General features: G+C 30.9%; 1 protein-coding gene across 1 annotated transcript; it reads right to left on the bottom strand.

Annotated features, from left to right (window-relative positions):
• Positions 1-2082: 2082 nt before the first annotated feature.
• EAF01_007518 (uncharacterized protein) lies at positions 2083-5181 on the bottom strand (the record flags this gene model as incomplete). Its single annotated transcript, XM_038915774.1, has 3 exons — positions 2083-2639; positions 2697-4662; positions 4714-5181. 3 exons carry the CDS (start codon positions 5179-5181, stop codon positions 2083-2085), a joined length of 2991 nt encoding a protein of 996 aa, XP_038768245.1.
• Positions 5182-20885: the final 15704 nt, after the last annotated feature.

Below are 20885 nucleotides of genomic sequence, written 5' to 3'. Positions count from 1 at the left end.
TATATTTATTAATTTTTTTTAATTTTTTTTTTAATTTATATATAGATTTAAGTTCAAAACTTTCAAAAAGATATATAGTTTTCTTTTAATGATTGTTATTAAAAAGTTATTAAAGATTTTATAAAAGTTTCAAATTTGTATGTAATCCTTATATAAATTTAAAAATCAATATTTTAAAGCTTTAGATCTCAATACAGAAAATTCCTAAAATTTTCAAATTTTCAAAATAAGCTTAAAATGGCTTAAATTATATATATTCAAATTTTTATTATATTAGATTATATATTGATAGAGGTATTAATAGACTAAAAAAGCGATTTTTAGTATAAAAGGGTGGCTCAAAACAGAGGTGGTCTGAAAGTAAAGTGATTGATTTAAGGTATATAATTATATACAAATATATTTTAGATTTATTTTAAAGTAGTCTACTTAATAATATAATCTACTTAATAATAAACTACCTTATATCTCCTTATGAAATTACTTCTCTTTTTCCTAATCTAAACTCTAAAAAAATTGCTCATATATTTCCTTTCATTTTTAAAAAAGTAAAAGAAATCCTATTCATTCTATCTATTTATTCCTTAATTATTAATATAATATTACATTATATCTCTTTACAAAATTACTCTCCTTTTTTCTAATCTAAATTCTAAAAAAAATTATTCATCTATTCCTTTTTTTTTAAAAAAAACAACATAAATCCCACTCATTCCATCTACTCATTTCCCAATAACCAATATCACATCACATCATCCATCTCCTCACAAAATTACTTTCCTCCTCTCTAATCTCAACTCTAGAGGAATTACTCATCTATTCCCATCCGCCCCCAAGAAATAAAAATCCCCTCCCTCTTCCCCTCTCCATCTATCTCTAAAGAAATGGAAAGAAAGAAAGGAAATAAATCTTACAGCCTATCTTATCTATCTATCCCATCTATCTCTCACCTCGAGAACGTAATGCTTATTCAAATTTGCAAACATTATATCCTTCTCTTTAATCCGTCACTTTTCTCATTGTACTACTTTTTCTAATCAGCTACACTCTTTCTTTTGATATACTACTGCCCCTCGATCTACTACTCCACTACCTCACCACTCCACCATTCCCCGCTTTCTCCTCCTTCCTCTCCTCTCTCCTTCTCTATCCATCCTCCTACCCACCCCCTCCTCCCTCACCTCTCCCTTTCTCCCTTCCCCCCTCTCCCTTAATCAAAACCCAGAAAAACACAATCCAACCTCCACAATCCAATCTCCACAACCAACCTCCACACCCACCCCATCCACCCACCATTATACTCACCCTCCAAGCGAAATCCAATCCAATCCAATCCAATCCAATCTAACCTATAACCCTCTTCCCCCTCCCTGTCCCTCTCCCCTCCCCTTTCTCCCCCTCCCTCAACCCAGAAAATCTCCACACCCCTCTATACCACTCAACTTGTAGCCACCTACCTCTTCCACGAAACCCCATAAATAACCCACCGACCCACCTACCCACCACAATCACTCACTTCTTCCCCGAAACCCAGGGAACAACACCTCTCCCGATCTACTCCTTTACCTACCTACTTAGCGATAAAGTCAATAAATGTTTCATCTCCACTTCATCTCCTTTTGAATAGGTAGGTACTGAAGGAGTATACTAGCCTAGTTAGTAGCTACTAGCTACGCAATCACAATCCCAATTCTCAAATCACAAATCAACAAATCGACAAATTCATCTAACCATCCCTAGCCAAATGAACATAGGGCATTCTATCATTCAGGTATATTCCTAGATAATTAAAACTTCATTACACTAACAAATGCATAATAATCTGCTTATTCTATTCGGTATCCGCATGTAAAAAATGCCTTCACCCTATTCACAGCCCATCGTATTTGATCACAACGCTTCCTATGTCCATGTACCCCTACTTCCCTAGATGCCAAATCTACCCCCAATCAACACATCGTCCATTTCATAATCCTTCTAGATATTCATAATTCTTTCTAAGACCTATCCCATCCGACGCTATACCCATACCTCAAATAGATTCAAACCCAACAATCCTTCCCTTGCACCTGATACGACAACTTATCTTCCTTCACCCGTACTAGGTGCCCCAGGAATCATATCCAATACCTCCAACTTTGGTATCATATCCTCGCGGGTTTTAACCTCAATGACACTAACCGGTCCTAAATCCGCTACATTGGTATCACCTCCCCCAAGAAGTGCAATGCTACTAATGACATCCGCTGGTTCTAGAAGATGCCATTTAGCCAACGTTGGTTTACTTGATGCGCCTACAGTAACAGTGAAAACATGGTTGACATCCAAATCACTGTTGTTGAGAGATCTGAACATATCTTCATCTGTCGTATCATCACCTGCACAAAATGTAAATTCGGGAGGTTGTCCAACTTCTTTGCCATAAGCATCAACAAGACGTTTGGCGATTGAACCTTTGTTGATGAAAGTAGGACGAACTTCAAGGTTTGCTTTACCAGTCATGACTTCGACGTCCCAGGCTTTACCGACTGTGGCCATGAGCTCTTTTTGACACTCACGAGACATACGTTCACCCAGTTCTGGGTTGGAAGGACGGTAATGCCATGTTAAAGCGCAACGTTTACGTTCAATGAAAGAGCCTAATTTTGTTAGTTGGATGCTCCAAGAGAAATCTATGGGATAGAAATATCACCAACCTGGAGTTTTCTCAGTGTATTTCTGGAAACATGCCATAACTTCCTTTTGCCAACCCATGTCGAATTGTTCGGCAAGATTCTCCCATTCTTGACTACCTGGATGACGCATAAAACTACCATGTTCAGCACTGAATCCCAACTCTGGGATATGTCCTAAATGTTGTCCCAAGAATTCTTGATCTCTACCACTAATAATCCAAATGGCATTCTTAGGATCGGAGGCGAGTGCTTTCAGGGTTCGATATAATTTATCAGAAGGTAAAGCTGCAGCAGGATCTCTAACGATAGGGGTAAGAGTACCATCATAATCAAACATGAACAATCTCTTATTGGCGGCTTGGTATTGAATCAACAAAGAAGTTTTGTCCAAGAGTGGTGTTGCAAATGCATGACTATTGGAACCAATTTTGGTGATCAATGTTCGAATAAGACTCTTCGTCCAGGTTGTGATATCATTACCAAAGATGTACTCGGATAACTTTTCGTGAAGCTCTGCTTTTTTGGAAGGGGGCATTTCCAAAGCAAGTCGAATATTCTCGGCAACAGTATTGAAATCCCACGGATTGATGTGAATGGCTGCATCCAAGACAGCAGCCGATCCAGAGAATTCGGAAATGATCAAAGGACCATGATTCTCTTTTTGACAAACCACATACTCCAAACTTGTTGTGTTCATACCATCACGTACACTAGTGATTAAACCAACATCTGCAACACGAAGAAGAGCGAGGTACTCTTCTTGGGAGAGATATTGAGGATAGTGTTGAACGGGTGAGAAACTCAAAGATCCGTACAGACCATTGATTCTCGCAACGAGTTCGGCAACGTTGGCTGCAATCCTATTTCCAGAATCCTCTCTTTCTTCTTCGACGCTAGTTGGGCTTGTCACTTGTACCAAAACAACCTTCTCACGCCACTCTGGGAAGTTTTCCAAGAAGCGTTCAAAGGCCATGAGCTTTTGGGCAACACCTCTGACACTATCAAGACGATCTCGACCGACGATAATTTTCTTGCCCGCATACAATTTCTTCAATGCAGCAACCTTATCATCAACGGCGGGATCATCAAAAGCGAGCTTTTCAACATTTCGCGCATCGATTCCAATTGGGAAAGCCGCTACATCACATCTCGCACCATATGCTTCAACACCCGCGCTCGTAGATGGAAATCCCAGAATTCGAGTACAACAGGAATTAAAGTGTCGCGTATAACTAAATGATTGTAATCCGACCAAATTTGCGCTCAAAACACCCTCCAAAATCTCCTTTCTTCTCGGCAAGCAGCGGAGAAACTCGCTACTGGGAAATGGAATGTGTAAATAGAAGACAATGCTCATGTGTGGAACTCGTTGTCTTAACATGCTGGGAAGAAGCAAAAGATGATAATCGTGAACCATAACAATGTCGCCAGGTTTATAAATTTCGAGGATTCGGTTTGCGAACTTCTGATTCATTCGATAGTAATCCGCCCACGATTGTCGTTCTTGTCGGCCATTCGTAGGTTCGTGTTGTTTGTAATGGAATAGAGTATATAATTCATGTTCGGCGAATCGTCTCCATCTCGATTGGTCTCTCAAACAAACACTCCCGTCCTCACTAGTATCTGCATCATCACATAACCAAACTGGAACTATCTTGCCATGTGATTGATTTGCGAGTTGTCTTTCCAGTCGCTGTCTATCTTCACTTGTAACAAATAACCCATCGGTTTCTGGTGGTGTTGGAGGCATAGTCACACCATCAACTGGGATTGGCGCAGAGCTCTTATTGAAAGGAACTCTATTTTGTGGAGGCTGCGATTGTATGGGATGACCTCCAAGAGGAGGCGTGTCTGGAGGGGTAAGATCCTCGACCGGGTTAATCTCTCCAGTCCAGCCAACCAATGTATGATGCCATGGCGATTTTTCCGACGCGAGATATCTGAACGAGTCGAATTGCGAGGAACCACCATGTCTTTGCGACCAAGTCTATGAGGTTGTTAGTACCAACATTTCCGAAGTACGTGCATCCACACTCACCCAATCCGAGCCTTTTCTGTACATCAAAGATTGTTGTATGCAAAATGTCGCCGAAATGATTCCTCCTGTCAACCCCAAGGAAGGATGCGCCGCTCGTGGATCAAGATCCGATAAGGAATTTTGTCTCTCGCGACCAGGAGCTAAACTCATCCTGCGAAGAACTTCTTGGTTTGATAATGTGCCAGTCTCGGCATCGGATGGGGATTTTGCCATGATTGAAGATTGGTTGAATCCTTGGACAAAATAGTTTTGCTCGTCGATCTCGATGGATTTATCTTCTGCTTCAATCTTTTCGTATGCCCCCAGATAACCACCCGGAGTGACTGGAATGTTCGTAACCGATGGACTTAAAGCTGGGTGTCGAGTAATCTGTTTCTGGAGAGCTGCTGGTCTTTGTGGTGGAGGGGTAGCTGTTGCTGATGACTCGGTGAAGCCGGAGCTTGACGAATCTCTTGTATTCTCTGCCATGATGAATGATAAGTAAAAGTTTATGTAGGAATGGTGTTGAAGGTATTTGTAAGAGAAAAGGGCATCAATAGATTTATAGCAGGGTGAATTTTTGGAAGAAAGAGGAGCTGAATGGTCGGTAGGTTATTTTTGTTTTGGCGGGAGAATTAAGTGAATGGAGGGGTAGTATTGTGTTTGTGAAACTCTGAATGACTCTCGAAAGTCTCTCAATCCAATTTTGGCAGAATGAATAACACGAGACAACAAAGGATCTCGTTCCAAGTCTGACTGTTGTCTTTTTTTTCTCTTTGGACCGATTTTGCGTGGTTTATATCCTTTTGGGTAGGAGCGTGGGTGCAGCGGTTGAAATAAGGAAAGAGCGCAGTATAGAAAATGTTGGAATGAATGGACGATGGGAATTGGGATTCATGGCACACCTTGGAATATTCTATCCCCCAAATTTCCGATTTCTGATGAAAACAACCCACCGAGTTGCAGATTTGCCGGAGCAAAAGCTCAGGTCGTACCAATATGTGACGTAATTAAGGTTAAGACGTAGTGGTATTGACGAATGATACCAGTGATCTTGGTAAATAATATGTAGATAATTATAGATTCTCTTTGTCTCGTCTAATTTGTACGTTTGGAATGATGTATGTGAAATGGATGATATTGATGCTATTTTGCGATGGGAAGATGGGAAGGCAGGAAGGTGTTGTAGCGAAAGTTTAAAGGAAAGAAGGGGGAAGGGAAAAGGGAAAAGGAAAAAGGAAAAAAGGAGTAAAGTACTAGCCAGCAACTTGAGCAGAATAGAGTTTACCTAGTAGCTACTACCTCCCTAGATAGATACCTTGGGTATATTTCCAAGGCACGGGAGTGACATTACCTAGGTAGGTATACATAAGTAGGTAATAATAGTATCTACCTACGTCCTGCATCCTCACGGCGCTATCAAATTCCATCCATCAGAGATAACTCACTAGTTGTTCTTTCCTAACGATATGAGGCCCAGAGACCTTTCCAACTGGGAGTGGAGGGGCGGTGGAGGGGTATGGAGCATCAACCCAGCTTTGATTGCATTAAATCGGGTCGTGATTGGATCATGTGAGAGAGAGAGAGATCCTCCGATGTTGATACTGCCAGGTCTCCGATACTAGTACTGGTACTGGTGTGTGAATGTGGGTGGGTTTACGGTATGGTATGTATGTACTTGGGTAGGTTGGTAGGTCCGGAGGGTATTATAAAGGACAATTACAAAAGGCCACATACCAGCCAACAGATTATAAGTGTTAGGATGTCGTATCTTGTAGAAGCACACCTACCTCCCTATCTATCTATGTATGTACCGGTACGTATCTCACAGTACCACAACCAAAGAATGATAATTGGAACATCAGGCCAGAATGATGAAGGAGACAGTACTTCGTAGTACTTCGTAGACAAGCGAAAAAGGTGCCAGCAATAATTCTGATTTTCCTTAGCGTCGGCCATAACATGAATAATCTTCCGTGATGCTTGCTCGGCTTCTGAATTATTATTTAGCAGGATGGATAATAAGTTAACTACTTGGTACCTCTTCCATGATGTTCTAGATTGGTTCGATTATTTGACAAGTGTGTGCTGGTGTGGTGGTGGTGGTAAGTAAGAGATAAGTCAATGTTCAATCTATCTATCTACCTACCTGGGTGTACATCGTATATTGCCAACGAGTATCACACGGGATTGTCTCCGAATGGATAACGTTAACACAAATATTCTTCTTTCTCATCTCTCCCCTTCGCTTATTCAGCATTACATTACATTTATCAAAGATCTCTTACATATCATATCGTACACAACAGCAACCCGAAAGATCACAGCATTTATTATATCTTGCATTTATTTGGTGTCATCTAATCATATATCTACTAGGTACCTAGGTAACAAAATATCGAACATTATTTAACATTACATCGAACATTACATCCAAAAGCACATCTAACCGTACATCTAATCCCATCCCTTCTTCCAGCCTCAGTAACTCACATTCACCTCACTCCCCATCACCCCCATCACCTCCATCTCCATCTCTCCATCTCCCAACCCATAAATAAGCATTTCTATCCAGATCCAAATCCAACATCCCCTTTCTCCATCCCATCCTCAGCTCTATGCACATCTAGTCCCCAGCGCACGGTACAACACCCAAGTAGGTACCAATCTAGAAGATTCATTCATTCATTCATTCATTCATCCATCCATCCATCCACCCATCCACCCATCCACCTGTCAAAAACCCCCACCACAACCACGTGAGTTTATCATTATCCTCCGAAAATATTTCTGTTTCTGCTTCACCGCAACTTTTATCAGCACATCACCTATTGAACATTAAAAAAGAACTCCAACCTCCCTCTCCCTCTCCCTCACACCGATTAATCCACTACATTACCGTAGACAGGTGCACGTATTCATTTCAGCTTCCATGTACTCACTATCTTTCTTATCCGGGTCCGACACGTTTCCATTTACTTCTTCCCGCAATCCCTTTCTAATCGTCCCGAGGTCCAATTAGTAAGCTCAACTATTCCATTCGTCAACAACTCTGGGGCTGGTGTGTGGGGTGATTTTCGTATTTTGCATCGACGATACTGTAATAAACTGGACTGGATATTGCTCACCGATTTTTATTAATCTACCATTACCTAGATGCTTATGAGATGGAATTCTAAATCTCTAGTTAAGGTGTGGTTGCTTGCTCTTCTAGCGTTCTCTTCATTTGTTCGAATGAAGATTTCTTGTTTGTTTACTTTGTGTTTGTAATTAGTAGATCACGTTGTAGTCATTTCTTTACATATTAAATCGTTCCTGTCTCTCATAGGCTATGATAAAGAGAAGTTTAGTTACGGATGGTTTTAAGTCGGGTACTCGACTTTCTAGCCACCTTTGTTTTAAACAACTCTTTATACATTAAAAAGTACTTTTTAAATTTATTAATATTTCTATTAAAATATAATATAATTTTTAAAAAAAATATATATATATAATTCAAATCATTTTAAGTCTATACTGAAAATTTCAGATTTTTTGATTTTTTTTAAATAAAAATCTAAAACTTCAAAATATCGATTTTTTAATTGATATAAAACTTATATACAAATTTGAAATCAGTTTTAATCTTCAATAACTTTTTAATTATAATTGATAAAAAAAAGTAATCACTTTTCTGACGGTTTTAAGCTTGAATCTATATAGAAAATTTAAATTTTTTTAGAAGAAATTAACAATTATAAAGATATAACTTAAATAAAGAAAAACAATCTCTATAATTTCGAAAATACTCTTATAAATACTTATTAATTGAAAATTTTCTCATTTTTTTAAATCTTTTATATTACAAATAATAAAAGTTTATAAACAAAATTTAGAATTTATTTTTAATTAATTTTGTTTGAAAAGTTATTAAAGATTTTCAAAAAAGTAAAATATATATATAATTCCTATACAAATTAAAAAAAATCGATATCTTAAAGCTTCAAATCTCCACCCAGAAAAATCCTAAAAACCTGAAATAATTGTTATAAATTTAAAATGATTTAGATTATATATACAAAAGTTTTCAATAGATTCTATCGATAAATAAAGATTTAAATCCTTAATTATTTAAATGAATATCAAGATTATATTTTAAGCTTCTTTTTTTCTTTTATTATAATTTTATATTTATTCGATCTTCACTTTTATTTTTTAAATTTGAATTTAATTTTAAAGTTATTATTATAATAAAAGATAAGAGAGTATAATATACTGTTTTCTTTTCGAAGATCTTTATTATCTATCTTAAAGCTATTTTATTAATTATTCAATCAAATAAAAAGCTTTCGAAAGTAATATAAATAAAACAAATATAATTCTATAATATTCCTATTTTGTATAAACTTAGTATTTATTTTAAAACTGTTATATTGTTCTTATAAATATCCTTAATAATAGATTACAATCTTTTAGAGATTATTCTATTAAATTAATATTTTGTTCATAGAAAAGTAAGTAATTAATAAGTTTGAATAATAATTTTCACTTTTATCAATTAATAGTAGATTGTTAAAAGATATGGAATCTGAAATCCCTAATAATGCCCTAACAGCTAGGAATTCTTAAGGTTTCTTTTGATTATATTTAATCTAAAGAAATATTCTAAATAAAAAGATTAAATTAAATTAAGACTTATTATCAAATGTAAGGGGTATCTTATTAATTATAATATAGCTCTTTTATTCTTTTTATCAAGACTATACTATTATGTATACACTTGCTTAGGTAAGCAACGCTACCGGGTAGTGTGCTATACAAATCATATTTCGAATTATATTTTAATTTTTAATTTTTAATTGAATAATAATGTCGGAACGTATGATCACATGCTTAAGCGAATCACATGATTCTTTCTATTATATATATATTAGGAAGAATTATACTTTATTCTAGATAATTTTAATTTATATTATTCATTTTATATAAATTATATAATACTGTATATGGTGATTTAAGTTAACAACTTTTTTTTCTAAATGATTTTAATATTAATTAATATTTATCTTTTTATTAAAGGTATTTATAAATTAAATTACTTTTTAAGATTTTATATAAAGATATTTATATAAAAATAAAGAGGGTGGTTTAGGTTATTTAATAAAATATTCTTTAAAAAAACGAATAAGATTATATTAAATTATATTTATATATAATTTATATAAAAGATTAGAATATTATATTCTTTATATTATCTTTTTTGATTAATATATTAAGAAAAGATTTCTAATTATAATTAATTTCTTTAGAATTGAATAAATTAATTGATTTATAGATTAAACTATTATATTTATAGAATTTAATAAATTGATAGTTCAATTTATATTTACTACATTCTGTTTAGAGTTTAGTATACTTTTTGAATTCGAAACCTTCTTCTTCTTTATATAAAAAGAACTACTTTATTGCCTCTCTTCTATTAAGAATTTTTTATTAGATCTTTTTTCTTCATTTTATAATATAAAACACTTTTCTTTATATAATTATTAAGTTAGAGAAAAAGGCCTATTTATTATTTTTAATAGATTTAATTTGTTTAAATTAAAAGGGTAAAGAAAAAAGATTATAAAGTTAAAGAGCTTATTATAATATAAATAATTATTTAATGAAATAGCTTTAAGAAATTCTATATGAATTTAATCTTTATTTATACTCTTAAGAAATATATTGAATTAAAGTCTTGTAAGCTTCAAGCTGTTATTCTCTTATTAAGAAGATTCAATTTCTTATATATTAAGTTTTATAAAGGAATAGAAGAATAACCTATTTCTATTTATCTTTGTATAATAATTGAACCCCTTTCCATTCTTAGTTCTTTCAAATTCAATTGAATACGAATACTTTATTCGATTGAATTGATTCAACATTTTCTTTTTAATTACTTCATCTTAGTGAATAAAGCTTTTCCCTATTTATATGTAACTTTTAATTCGATTTATTCTTTTCTTACTTTTTTTAGTTTGATTATAAAATGAAGGAGATAAGAAGAAGGAATGGTCTTTAATTAGATTGATTTTAGATTTTAAAGGATTTAGTTAGTATAATTTACTCTTTATATTATATATTTTAAGTTTTCATTATAAATGAAAATTCTGTTTATATTGAAATGTATAATTATATACTTAAGTAAATCACATGATTCTTTTTATTATATATATATTAGGAAGAATTATATCTTATTCTAAATAATCTCAATTTATATTATTCATTTTATATAGACTATATAGTACTGTAAATGGTGATTTGAGTTGACGACTCCCCCCCCAAGTGATCTCAACAAATAATATATTATAAGATATAGAATTATAAGATAAAACTAGACTTTTCATTTTAATATTAGAATATAATTCTTTTTTGTTTTAAGATTAAAACATTATTTTTCTATTCTGAGATTAGAATAATATTTTCTTTATTTGTAAAATTAAAATAGTATTTACCAGGGGCCTGCGAGCCCCCGGATCCCTTGCTCTTCGAGAAAGTATTGTTTAATAATTCTTATAATTATAAATTTTTAGGTATAATTTTATATCGTAGTTGTATTAAGAGCTTGTAGACGAAGTCGGTTCACCTTCTTTTAACTTTTTTAATTATTTTAATCATAATAATAATAATAATAATAGATTCCTAACTTTTACTCCGTATACATGCTATTAATAATGTTAAAAAAGTTAACAAACCTTTAATTCACCTTAAAAATATTATAATATGGTTTATTAGTGAACAGGTTATATCAATAAACAGATTACTTTTATTTTAATTTACTTTTTTTTTTTCAATATATATTTTATTAATATTCCATAATAAATTCGAATAATAAAAAAGCTTATATACTCCTCACTATTAAAGCTATTCAAAGAAAGAAAAAAACAAGTATTCGAAAGATTATAAAGATATATAATATTTTGAATATAATATTACAATAAAGAATAAAAGGTTTTATTTCTTATTTTAAATATTGATTTAAATCTTATAATCTTTTAGAATTAGAACAAGATATTATTATCAAATATATATTTAATATAGATTTTAAAAGTTTTTTATTTAAATTTAAGGATATAAAAGATATAATAAATCATATTCTCGAATTAAAGAATGTAAAGATTATTGAAAAGCTTTAAATATATTAATTTGTAAGATATTGAATCGAATTAAAGATATGTTTTAATTATATTTATAATTTTCAAAGGGTTTTCTATAAAGATTTTAAACTTATTGAAAAATAATTTCGATTAATTACAAATACATAAACGAAATATAATATTTTGAATAAAGATTTCTATAATTTCAATAAAATAGGTTTTATAATAAGGATTATATAAATATAAATATAATAATTATTATTATTAATACTGAAAAACACAATAGAAGTAAATAAATATAGCTAGATAATCAAGAATAAACTATAATAATAATATGTGGAAATAAAAAGAATAAAATTATTCCCTCATTTCTAATAATTTAAAAATAGGTTTATCTTTTCAATTAATATACCAAAATTAATCTTTCTATAAAATAAATTATTAATCCTATATCTAATAGATAAACAAATAATGAAATAGATTTAAAATAATTGGAATATTTCGATAAGTATATTAAGAATTGAAAAAAGAGTAAATATCAAATATTGATATTAAATGAATATAAAAACTATAAATTAATAGCTTTTCAAATATATTATAAAAAGAATAATACTATGTATTTAAAGTTATTATTATATTCAAATCATTTAATTCAATTATTTAATATTAACTATTTTGATAATCTGAAATATTTATATAATATTTAAATTAATAAATTTATTAAAATATATATTAATTATATTTCAAAGATTGAATTCTTTATAGTTTTCAAAATTATATATTAAAAATTAATCATTTTTTAGAATATGAAATTAAAGTTTTGAGGAATAGATTTAATATTATTTAATTTTAAAACTATATTTTCGAAATTGAATATTCAAATTTATATATTTACTGTCTCTTTCCTTTTTTTCAATCTAAATTAATAAATCTCTTAAATTCTTTATAATTTAATAAAAGCTTTTTCTCAATCAATATTAATTAAATTTTGAATAACTTATTATTAAGCAAGCTTTTTTATATTTATATCTAAGATTATATTAATTTTAATTAAAAGTATAGAAAAATTAGCTTATAAAAATATACTTTTGAATATAAAGATTTATATACTTCGAAAAACAAATAAGATATTAAACAAACATCAATATACAAAAAAAACTTAATTATATTAAAAATAAATATTTACTAAATAAAAAGCTTTTAATATCTTATCTTAATAAAAAATTAATATTTAAAATTAATATAACGAATACCAAAAAGAAGGAAATTTTAATAAAAAATTATTTTCTAATAAATATTATAATAAATGTAGAAAGATAGAATATAATATAAGAACTTATTAGAATAATATAATAAACCTTAGATTATTAGATTCTTTATAGTTTTAATTAATTAATTCAATTGTTATTGAATAATATAGTTTTAAAAGTATAAATTAAAATGAAAATGACCTATTTATTAATATAATCTGTTTACTAATAAATCATGTTATAAAAAATTCAATTCTTTATATAAGCCTGATATTTGAAATGAGAATTATAAAAATTATATCATTTAAAAGCTTTTAGTTTACTCTGTATAATTATTACTTTGTCAACTCTTTATTTAATTTAATTAAGATAGTTTTATTGGAAAAGATGATTAATGTTTTAGATATTACGCTATATTATAATGTTAATAAAGTCAAAATTCATTCTAACTAATCAGATTGCTTGAATTGAGTCTTACTAAACGAGAATTTCTTTTTTTCGTATATATATAGTATTATAGTTCTCGCGGATAGTAAGATTATTTAGGAGGTAAACCTTTAATTAAGAAATCGAAATTTAGAATAAAAATATCATTTTTGAAAAAAGTATTTGAAACAAAAATATCAAAATTATTAGTTTTAAAAAAAGAAATGTCAATTATAACATTTTAAATATCAATATATATAAAAGTGTTATTTCTAGTATTTATCGAAAAAAACCACTTATCAGATATGAATATTCATTTGGCTTATATGAGTGAGATAAGTAGCTCATTACTCCAGTTCCTGATACAGATATGAAGGGGTTTAATTTTTTGAGTTATGGATCTTTCTTTATATAGACTAGAATTCACATCAGACAAATCTTCAAGGAGGATTCGTTCATGAGGACCTTGTTTCTCATCATCCGAGTAGATTTCAGGCAGTCAAAAATCTTCCTATATCTAGCGGACTTTCACGGCCTGAAACACCACTTCACCATCTCATCTCCTCTTCTATCATCATATCCCAGTAGTCCTAGAGCTCCCATACGATTTTTTCTCCATGCTGTCAAACCATCCTGTCCTGATTTAATCTTCTCCTCTACTTCATCTCCAGAAACTACGTAAATCAGATCTCTCCATCCCTTTCCCAAATCGCACCTCTAAATACATTTGTCCCTCAACTCTTCACCTCATCCTCTTGATCTCATTCTTTTCGTCTTATCCTCTTTATTTTATTCCCTTCACCTTATAACATAGTTTATCAGTGGATCGGTCATATCAATGGATCGGTCATTTTTATCTCGAATTATTATTTTATATTCAATACGCGTTTTCTTTATAATTAATTATGAAAATTCATTCTAAAGAAGCATATATAATCTTAGCTATTCAAGCTATTGAATTAAATAAAAAAATTATTAATTCGAAAAGTAGCTTAGTTTTATTATATATTTTGAACTATATTAATAGAATTCAAAATAAATCTAATATAATTGAAAATTGATTAAAAAGTTATAATTTAATTGAATTAAAAAAGGAGATACTTATTCAATATATTCTTAATATAAATTTAAAAGATTTTCCACTTAAATTTAAGAATATAAAAGATATAGTAAATTATATTCTTGAATTAAAAAGTATAAAATATATTGGGAAGCTTTAGGCATATCGATTCATAAAGTATTGAATTGAATTAAAGATATGTTTTAATTATGTTTATGATTTTCAAAAAGCTTTTTATAAAAATCCTAAGCTTATTAAAGAATAATTTCGATTAATTACAAATATATAAATGAAATATAGCATTTTGGATAGAGATTTCTATAATTTCAATAAAACAGACTTTATAATAAGAATTATATATGTAATAATAATTGTTATTAATACTAAGAAATACAATAGAAGTAAATCTATATAATTAGGCAATCGAGAATGGATTATAATAATAATATATGGAAATAAAAAGAGCAAAACTATTTCTTTATTTCTAATGATTTAGGGATAAATCCATCTTTTTAATTAATATATCGAAATTGATTTTCCTATAGAATGAGCTATTAAACCTATATTTAATGAGTGAACAAATAATAAAACAAATTTAGAATAATTGAAATACTTTAATAAGTATATTAAGAATTAGAGAAAAAATAAATATTGAATATTAGTACTAAATGAACATAAAAGCCATGAATTAATAGCTTTTTAAGTATACTATAAAAAGAATGATATTATATATTTATATTTATTACTATATTCAAATTATTTAACTTAACCACTTGATATTAATTGTTTTAACAATTTAAAATGTTTATATGATAATCAAATTGATAAATTTATCAAGATATATATTAATCATATTTTAAAGATTGAATCCTTTATAGCTTTTAAAGTTATATACAAGAAATCAATCATTTCTCAGAATATAAAATCAGAATTCCAAGGAATAGATTTAATTCTATTCAATCCTAAAGCTATATTCTCGAAATTAAATATTTGAATTCACATACTTACTTTCTTCTTTTTCAATTTAGATCAATAAATCTCTTAAACCCCTTATAATCCAATTAAAGCTCTTTCTTAATTAATATTAATTAAATCTCAAATAATTTATTATTAAATAAGCTCCCCTATATTTATATTTGAAATTATACTAACTCTAACTAAAAGTATAAAAAAATTAATTTATAAAAACATACTTTTAAATATAAAGAATTATACACTTCAAATAGCAAATAAAATATTAAGTAAATATCAATATATAAAAAAAACCTAATTATATTAAGGAAGAATGTTTACTGGATAAAAAACTTTTAATATATTATTTTAATAAAAGATTGATATTCAAATTCAATATAATAAACATTAAAAAAAAGGAAATTCTAATAGAAAAGTATTTTCTAATTAATATTATAATAAATATAAAAAGACAGATTATAATACAAGAACCTATCAAAATAATATAATAAATCCTAAATTATTAAATTCTTAATAGTTTTAATTAATTGATTTAGTTATTATTGAATAATATAGCTTTGAAGTAATAATTCAAGATAAAAGTGGTCGATCTACTGATATGGCCGATTCACTGATAAACTACGTTATTCTTCACCTTATACTTTTTATTTTCTTCATTTTATCTTTTTTACTGTACTCTTTTTATCTCATCTTTTTCACTTTATTTTTTTCACCTTATCCTTTTTATTTTATCCTCTTCGCCTTATACTCTTCATCTCATCCTCTTCATCTTATCACCTCTTCATATCCACCATCTATCATTTTCAAAACGCCCTCACATCATTTTCCACCAACCTCCACAGCACAAGTTACAACACAACACAACATCTCTCTATCCAAGCATCACCAAATAATACAACATCCCGTCCCGAATCTTCCCGCATACTTGTGATGTCCTTGATATACCTACGCCCATCCAATCATTCAACATCGCTACACTACAGAATACTCCTGTTTTTGATACATCACACATTATATAAGTAATACCCCATCCCTTTGAACTCCGCATCTGTAGAAGTAGAAGTACAATTTTCTGTACCGTAGACATCACTGATGGATCTTGGTGTGTACCTAGGTATTTGTAAGTGTATAATCATGAACCATCGCCCCTGGAAATAGTGAAGAGTCATTTATCCTTGATGTCATCTAGAAAAGACAATGGAAGAAATCGCATCTATCAGAATGATTGAACCCATCCCTCGCATTTTGTTTCTTCTCCGCCGAGGTAGTGAGGATTGAGTATTATTTGTATTTGTGGGCTTTAGATGAGGACAATCGTGTGTATGGAGATTCGATGTATATCGTCTTATTAGTAAATTTGGAGGAAGAGGTTAGATAGCGTAGGCTGAGAATAAGGGATGGATAGATGTGTGTGTGCTGGATTCTGTGGGTTTGGGTTTGCATTTGATTTGGGATGCGTTGGGATTGTGTGTTGGGAAGAGAGTGAGGGGGAGGTGTAACCTTAAAGTTCATAGATGTTCTGAATCACGGCCACTTTACCCAGATAACCTTATTCGGATGGATGCTGGATAGAAAATACCGCATCCGAAACTAATTTGCACTTCTCATTTCTATAATCAAATATTCGTAGCCATGATGAACTAGGCTTATATCTTCGTTGGAATTTCGATTGCCATGTTATTCGATTTTTCACTCCTAACATATGATATGCTCCTTCTTTCCCAGCACAAAATTGTCGTCACTCGGCTCATGAGATCTCCATTTGGCGTTATTTGCTAGTCTTACTGTTGAACTCTTGACAATATTGTTCTTGTCATCGAGAGTTTGATGGTTCGATAATAATGCGAGTTTATGCGATTTCTCGGGTATAGAAGCGTATGACGTGGTGATTCATATTTCTGATACGTGTGTTCACGGCACTTTGCTTCTTTGCTTTGAATCTTGGTTTGTATGGAGATTTGCTGGTTATGAGGAGATTTTTGGGCGTTTTTATACCATGGTGAACTTTTGCGGAAGTGGCTGGCTGTTGTCTAGATGATTTGATATTTGGTATCGCGCCTCATTTTTATGGATGCGAAGTGAGTTTTGAAGAAAGAAAGAAATTGTTTGGATTGGTCTGTAAATTAACTTGGTGGGATGATTTTACTCTTGCAAATTGTTTGCTGAAAAGAAGTGCTGAATATCGTTCTTAGGACTACTGGAGCGTTTTTATACTCCGAGGCCTGTGATACCCTAACAGTTTGTAGTGAAAGAACTAGTGGGCTGGGGACGAGGATAGGAGAAGGGAGAGGAGAGGAGAAGGGAGAGGAGAGAAGACGAACGAAAAAGAGTACGACGATGATGATTAGAAAAGTGGCAATGATTGTGGTATACTTTGATAGATATCTGTTTCAAAATTGACAACGATAAGCTTGCCGCCGAAAAAAAATCGACAATCTTTGAAGCTATACTCAAGCACAATTCAGGTTTCTTAACCCAGAAACCATGTAGATATTCAAAGTGTAGAGAGTCAATAATATCAAAAATCCTGAGTTGTTGACTCCTCGCTCTTCAGTTGAAGTAGTTGGTTTGAGCCGAGGAATCAGGGCATAATTTATGTGTTGTTTGTTGTTGAGTGAAAAAAGATGATGGGAAGTGGGTGGTGGAGCTGGAGCCCGAGAGTAAGGGGGAGAGAAATGCAGCTGCTAAAGGTGATATAACCTTTTCGAGTCATCTGATCTAGAAACTTCTGGTTGTTGATCTATATAATAGATGGGAAAGTTCTACTGGGAACCATCATTCTTGATAATGGTCTAATTTTCGAAGCTCAGGCTGCGGTACTTCGTAATCTAATACGTAAAAAATATGTGCACCCACTCATAAATACATGATCTCTGTCTGTAGGCTGTGCAACGGGTACCCGCGGGGCGGATAATGGCCTCGACAGATAATCTGCGGATAATCCGTCTGTGGAACGGATAATTCAGAATCTGGATGGGTAACCTATAGAGCAGGTACAAATTACTTATGGATATCTATCTATCTGTATATTGTATAACTATTCATAATCTTTTATAATATTGGTATAATTTTATGATTAATTTGGGAACAGCTTCATATTTTAAGCGAAAAAAGCGGAGATTCTCCGCTTTTTTTGGAGAATCTACATATCCACGAATTATTTACAGATAATCCGCAAATTATCCACAGATAACCTATATATCTACAAATAATCCACCTATCCATGGATTATCCATACAAAGTAGGTAATTTTAAAGCTTTAACAGATAATCCGTAAAGTGAATAAAATCTCTAACAAATAATCCACAAAACAGATTATCCATAGATAATTCATGGGTAACGTGGTTTAACAGTGGCTCGGTCATATCAGTGGATCGGCCACTTCAAAATACATATAAAACCATCCTTTTTCAATATTCATATTTTAATTATTAATCGTTATTTTTGAAAAATAAAAGAATATTAAATAATAATAAAAATTTAATTTTTTTAAAAATCTAGTTTTTATATAAATATTTTTATTATATTGTAAAAAAAGTGGAAATTGTCACAATTCTCGTTACAAAAAAGTTATTCCTTTAATAAGTGCTTTAATAATTCGAATTTCTAATAAAAAATTAGACTTTTATAATATTTATATAATTAAATATCTAATATTAAATTTTTAGAAAATTATATCAATAAATAAAGAAAGTGCACGGTTATGCACAGACGTATTTTGTATGTAAAAATGGTGGCCGACTCACTGATATGGCCGAGCCACTGTTAAACCACGTTATAGATAATTTGTGTGTAGCCTATTTGTCTGTATTCTTCCCGAAGTTTCTCGCTGTGTAAAATTAGCAATAGCTAATTAGGAATCACAAGATATTCTGTTCGTGATCCAGGAATTGACAGCGAAGTTAATGGTGTTATAATGAGTAGTGAGAGGAATTGACGATGATTCTTTTCAATAACAACAGTAACTACCCCTATTTCCTTTTACAAAATCCCCGCTATGTATAAGAAAGACTAGGCAAGTACTTAGTCAGTGACCAAGAAGAGGTCTGGAGCTAGAGAAGAAGCCTTGATATTTGACATCCGCACCTAAGTTCTTGTTTTGTTGAGCATGATATACTGGGCGATAAGTCACTTCTTGTGTACGAACTTTGGGAGCTAAAGCTTGGTGTAAATCACTGGGTGGTACGGTACCACTAATCAAATAAAGAGTCTTCATCAATTAAATTTGTAAGAGTTTAGGCCCCGGCTTATTGTACACTAAGTGAAAACATATCAAAAACCCTCATTTCTTTAACTTTTAAACTATATATTAATTCAATTAATTTATAAATTAAATTTATAAGAATAATATATAAGATTGAAAATCATTGAAATGATTCAAAAAAACAAATGAAATATTTTTAGCTATTTCTTTAATAAAGTTATAGATTCTTAAAATTGAAATTATAAAAAAACTTGAAAAAAATGGTTTTTTTATATAAGAAAAGTGTTATATATTATAAATTTTAAAAAATTTCAATTTTAAAAACCTATAACTTTATTAATTTTTAAAATTTTAAGGAATAATTTAAATCGAATATTCTTTTTATAGTTATTTCTTATGTATAAAATTTTCAAATCAATTCTTCAAATAATTAAAGAATTATGAAAATAATTAATTTATATAGGAAAACAGTATTTTTGCAGGGATTTTGTCACGAAAAAGGATGGTGTACAATAAGCCAAGGCCTCAACTCTTACAACAAGACTCATCCATCTGAGACCACTATTATTAGGAAACATTTCTAAATAAAGAAACATAGGTATGTATTAAGTCAGTGCAGCGAAAGACTTGGAAAAAAGAAAGTGGCCGAGAAGATTTCGCGATGAGATCAAATTATGGGAAAATAAAGCACTTCGGCAACAGCGCCAATAAACCAGTTCTTTGGAATCTATCTCCCAACTTCAATTAATGTCCCCCATTCATTCTCTATTTCGCCCCTAAACTTGGGGTCCTGGAGGTATGGATGAAGAGGAAGCGGAAAAAGAGTTTAGCAGCGTTGAGAGTAGCACGCTCGAAATGATTCCGAAGGAGTGTAAAAATCCTGTGACAGTCGTTATCAAACATGTGCAGTCGGAAATTTTAGATAAGACAATGCAACTGATGTTTTGTGCAGGGCGACAGCTATTTCAGGACAATAATTGAAAACCTCAAGGGTTGATATCATACTTTTAATATCCTGTTGTTGACGTTGTCAGCGTTTGATATTCAGGTCTGTGACCTTGGACCATAGACTTCGGCATACGCGCGGCTAACTTGTCCAGAGCTCTGTTTCGTGGCGCTAAATCTTAACCTCACTTCATTGTGACTTCACAACATAATTATTA

Source organism: Botrytis porri (genome assembly GCF_014898465.1).
Source record: "Botrytis porri strain MUCL 3234 chromosome Unknown BPOR_010, whole genome shotgun sequence".
NCBI lineage: Eukaryota > Fungi > Ascomycota > Leotiomycetes > Helotiales > Sclerotiniaceae > Botrytis > Botrytis porri.
Note: the sequence above shows the minus strand (reverse complement) of the source record. Positions and strands in the feature narration are given on the sequence as shown.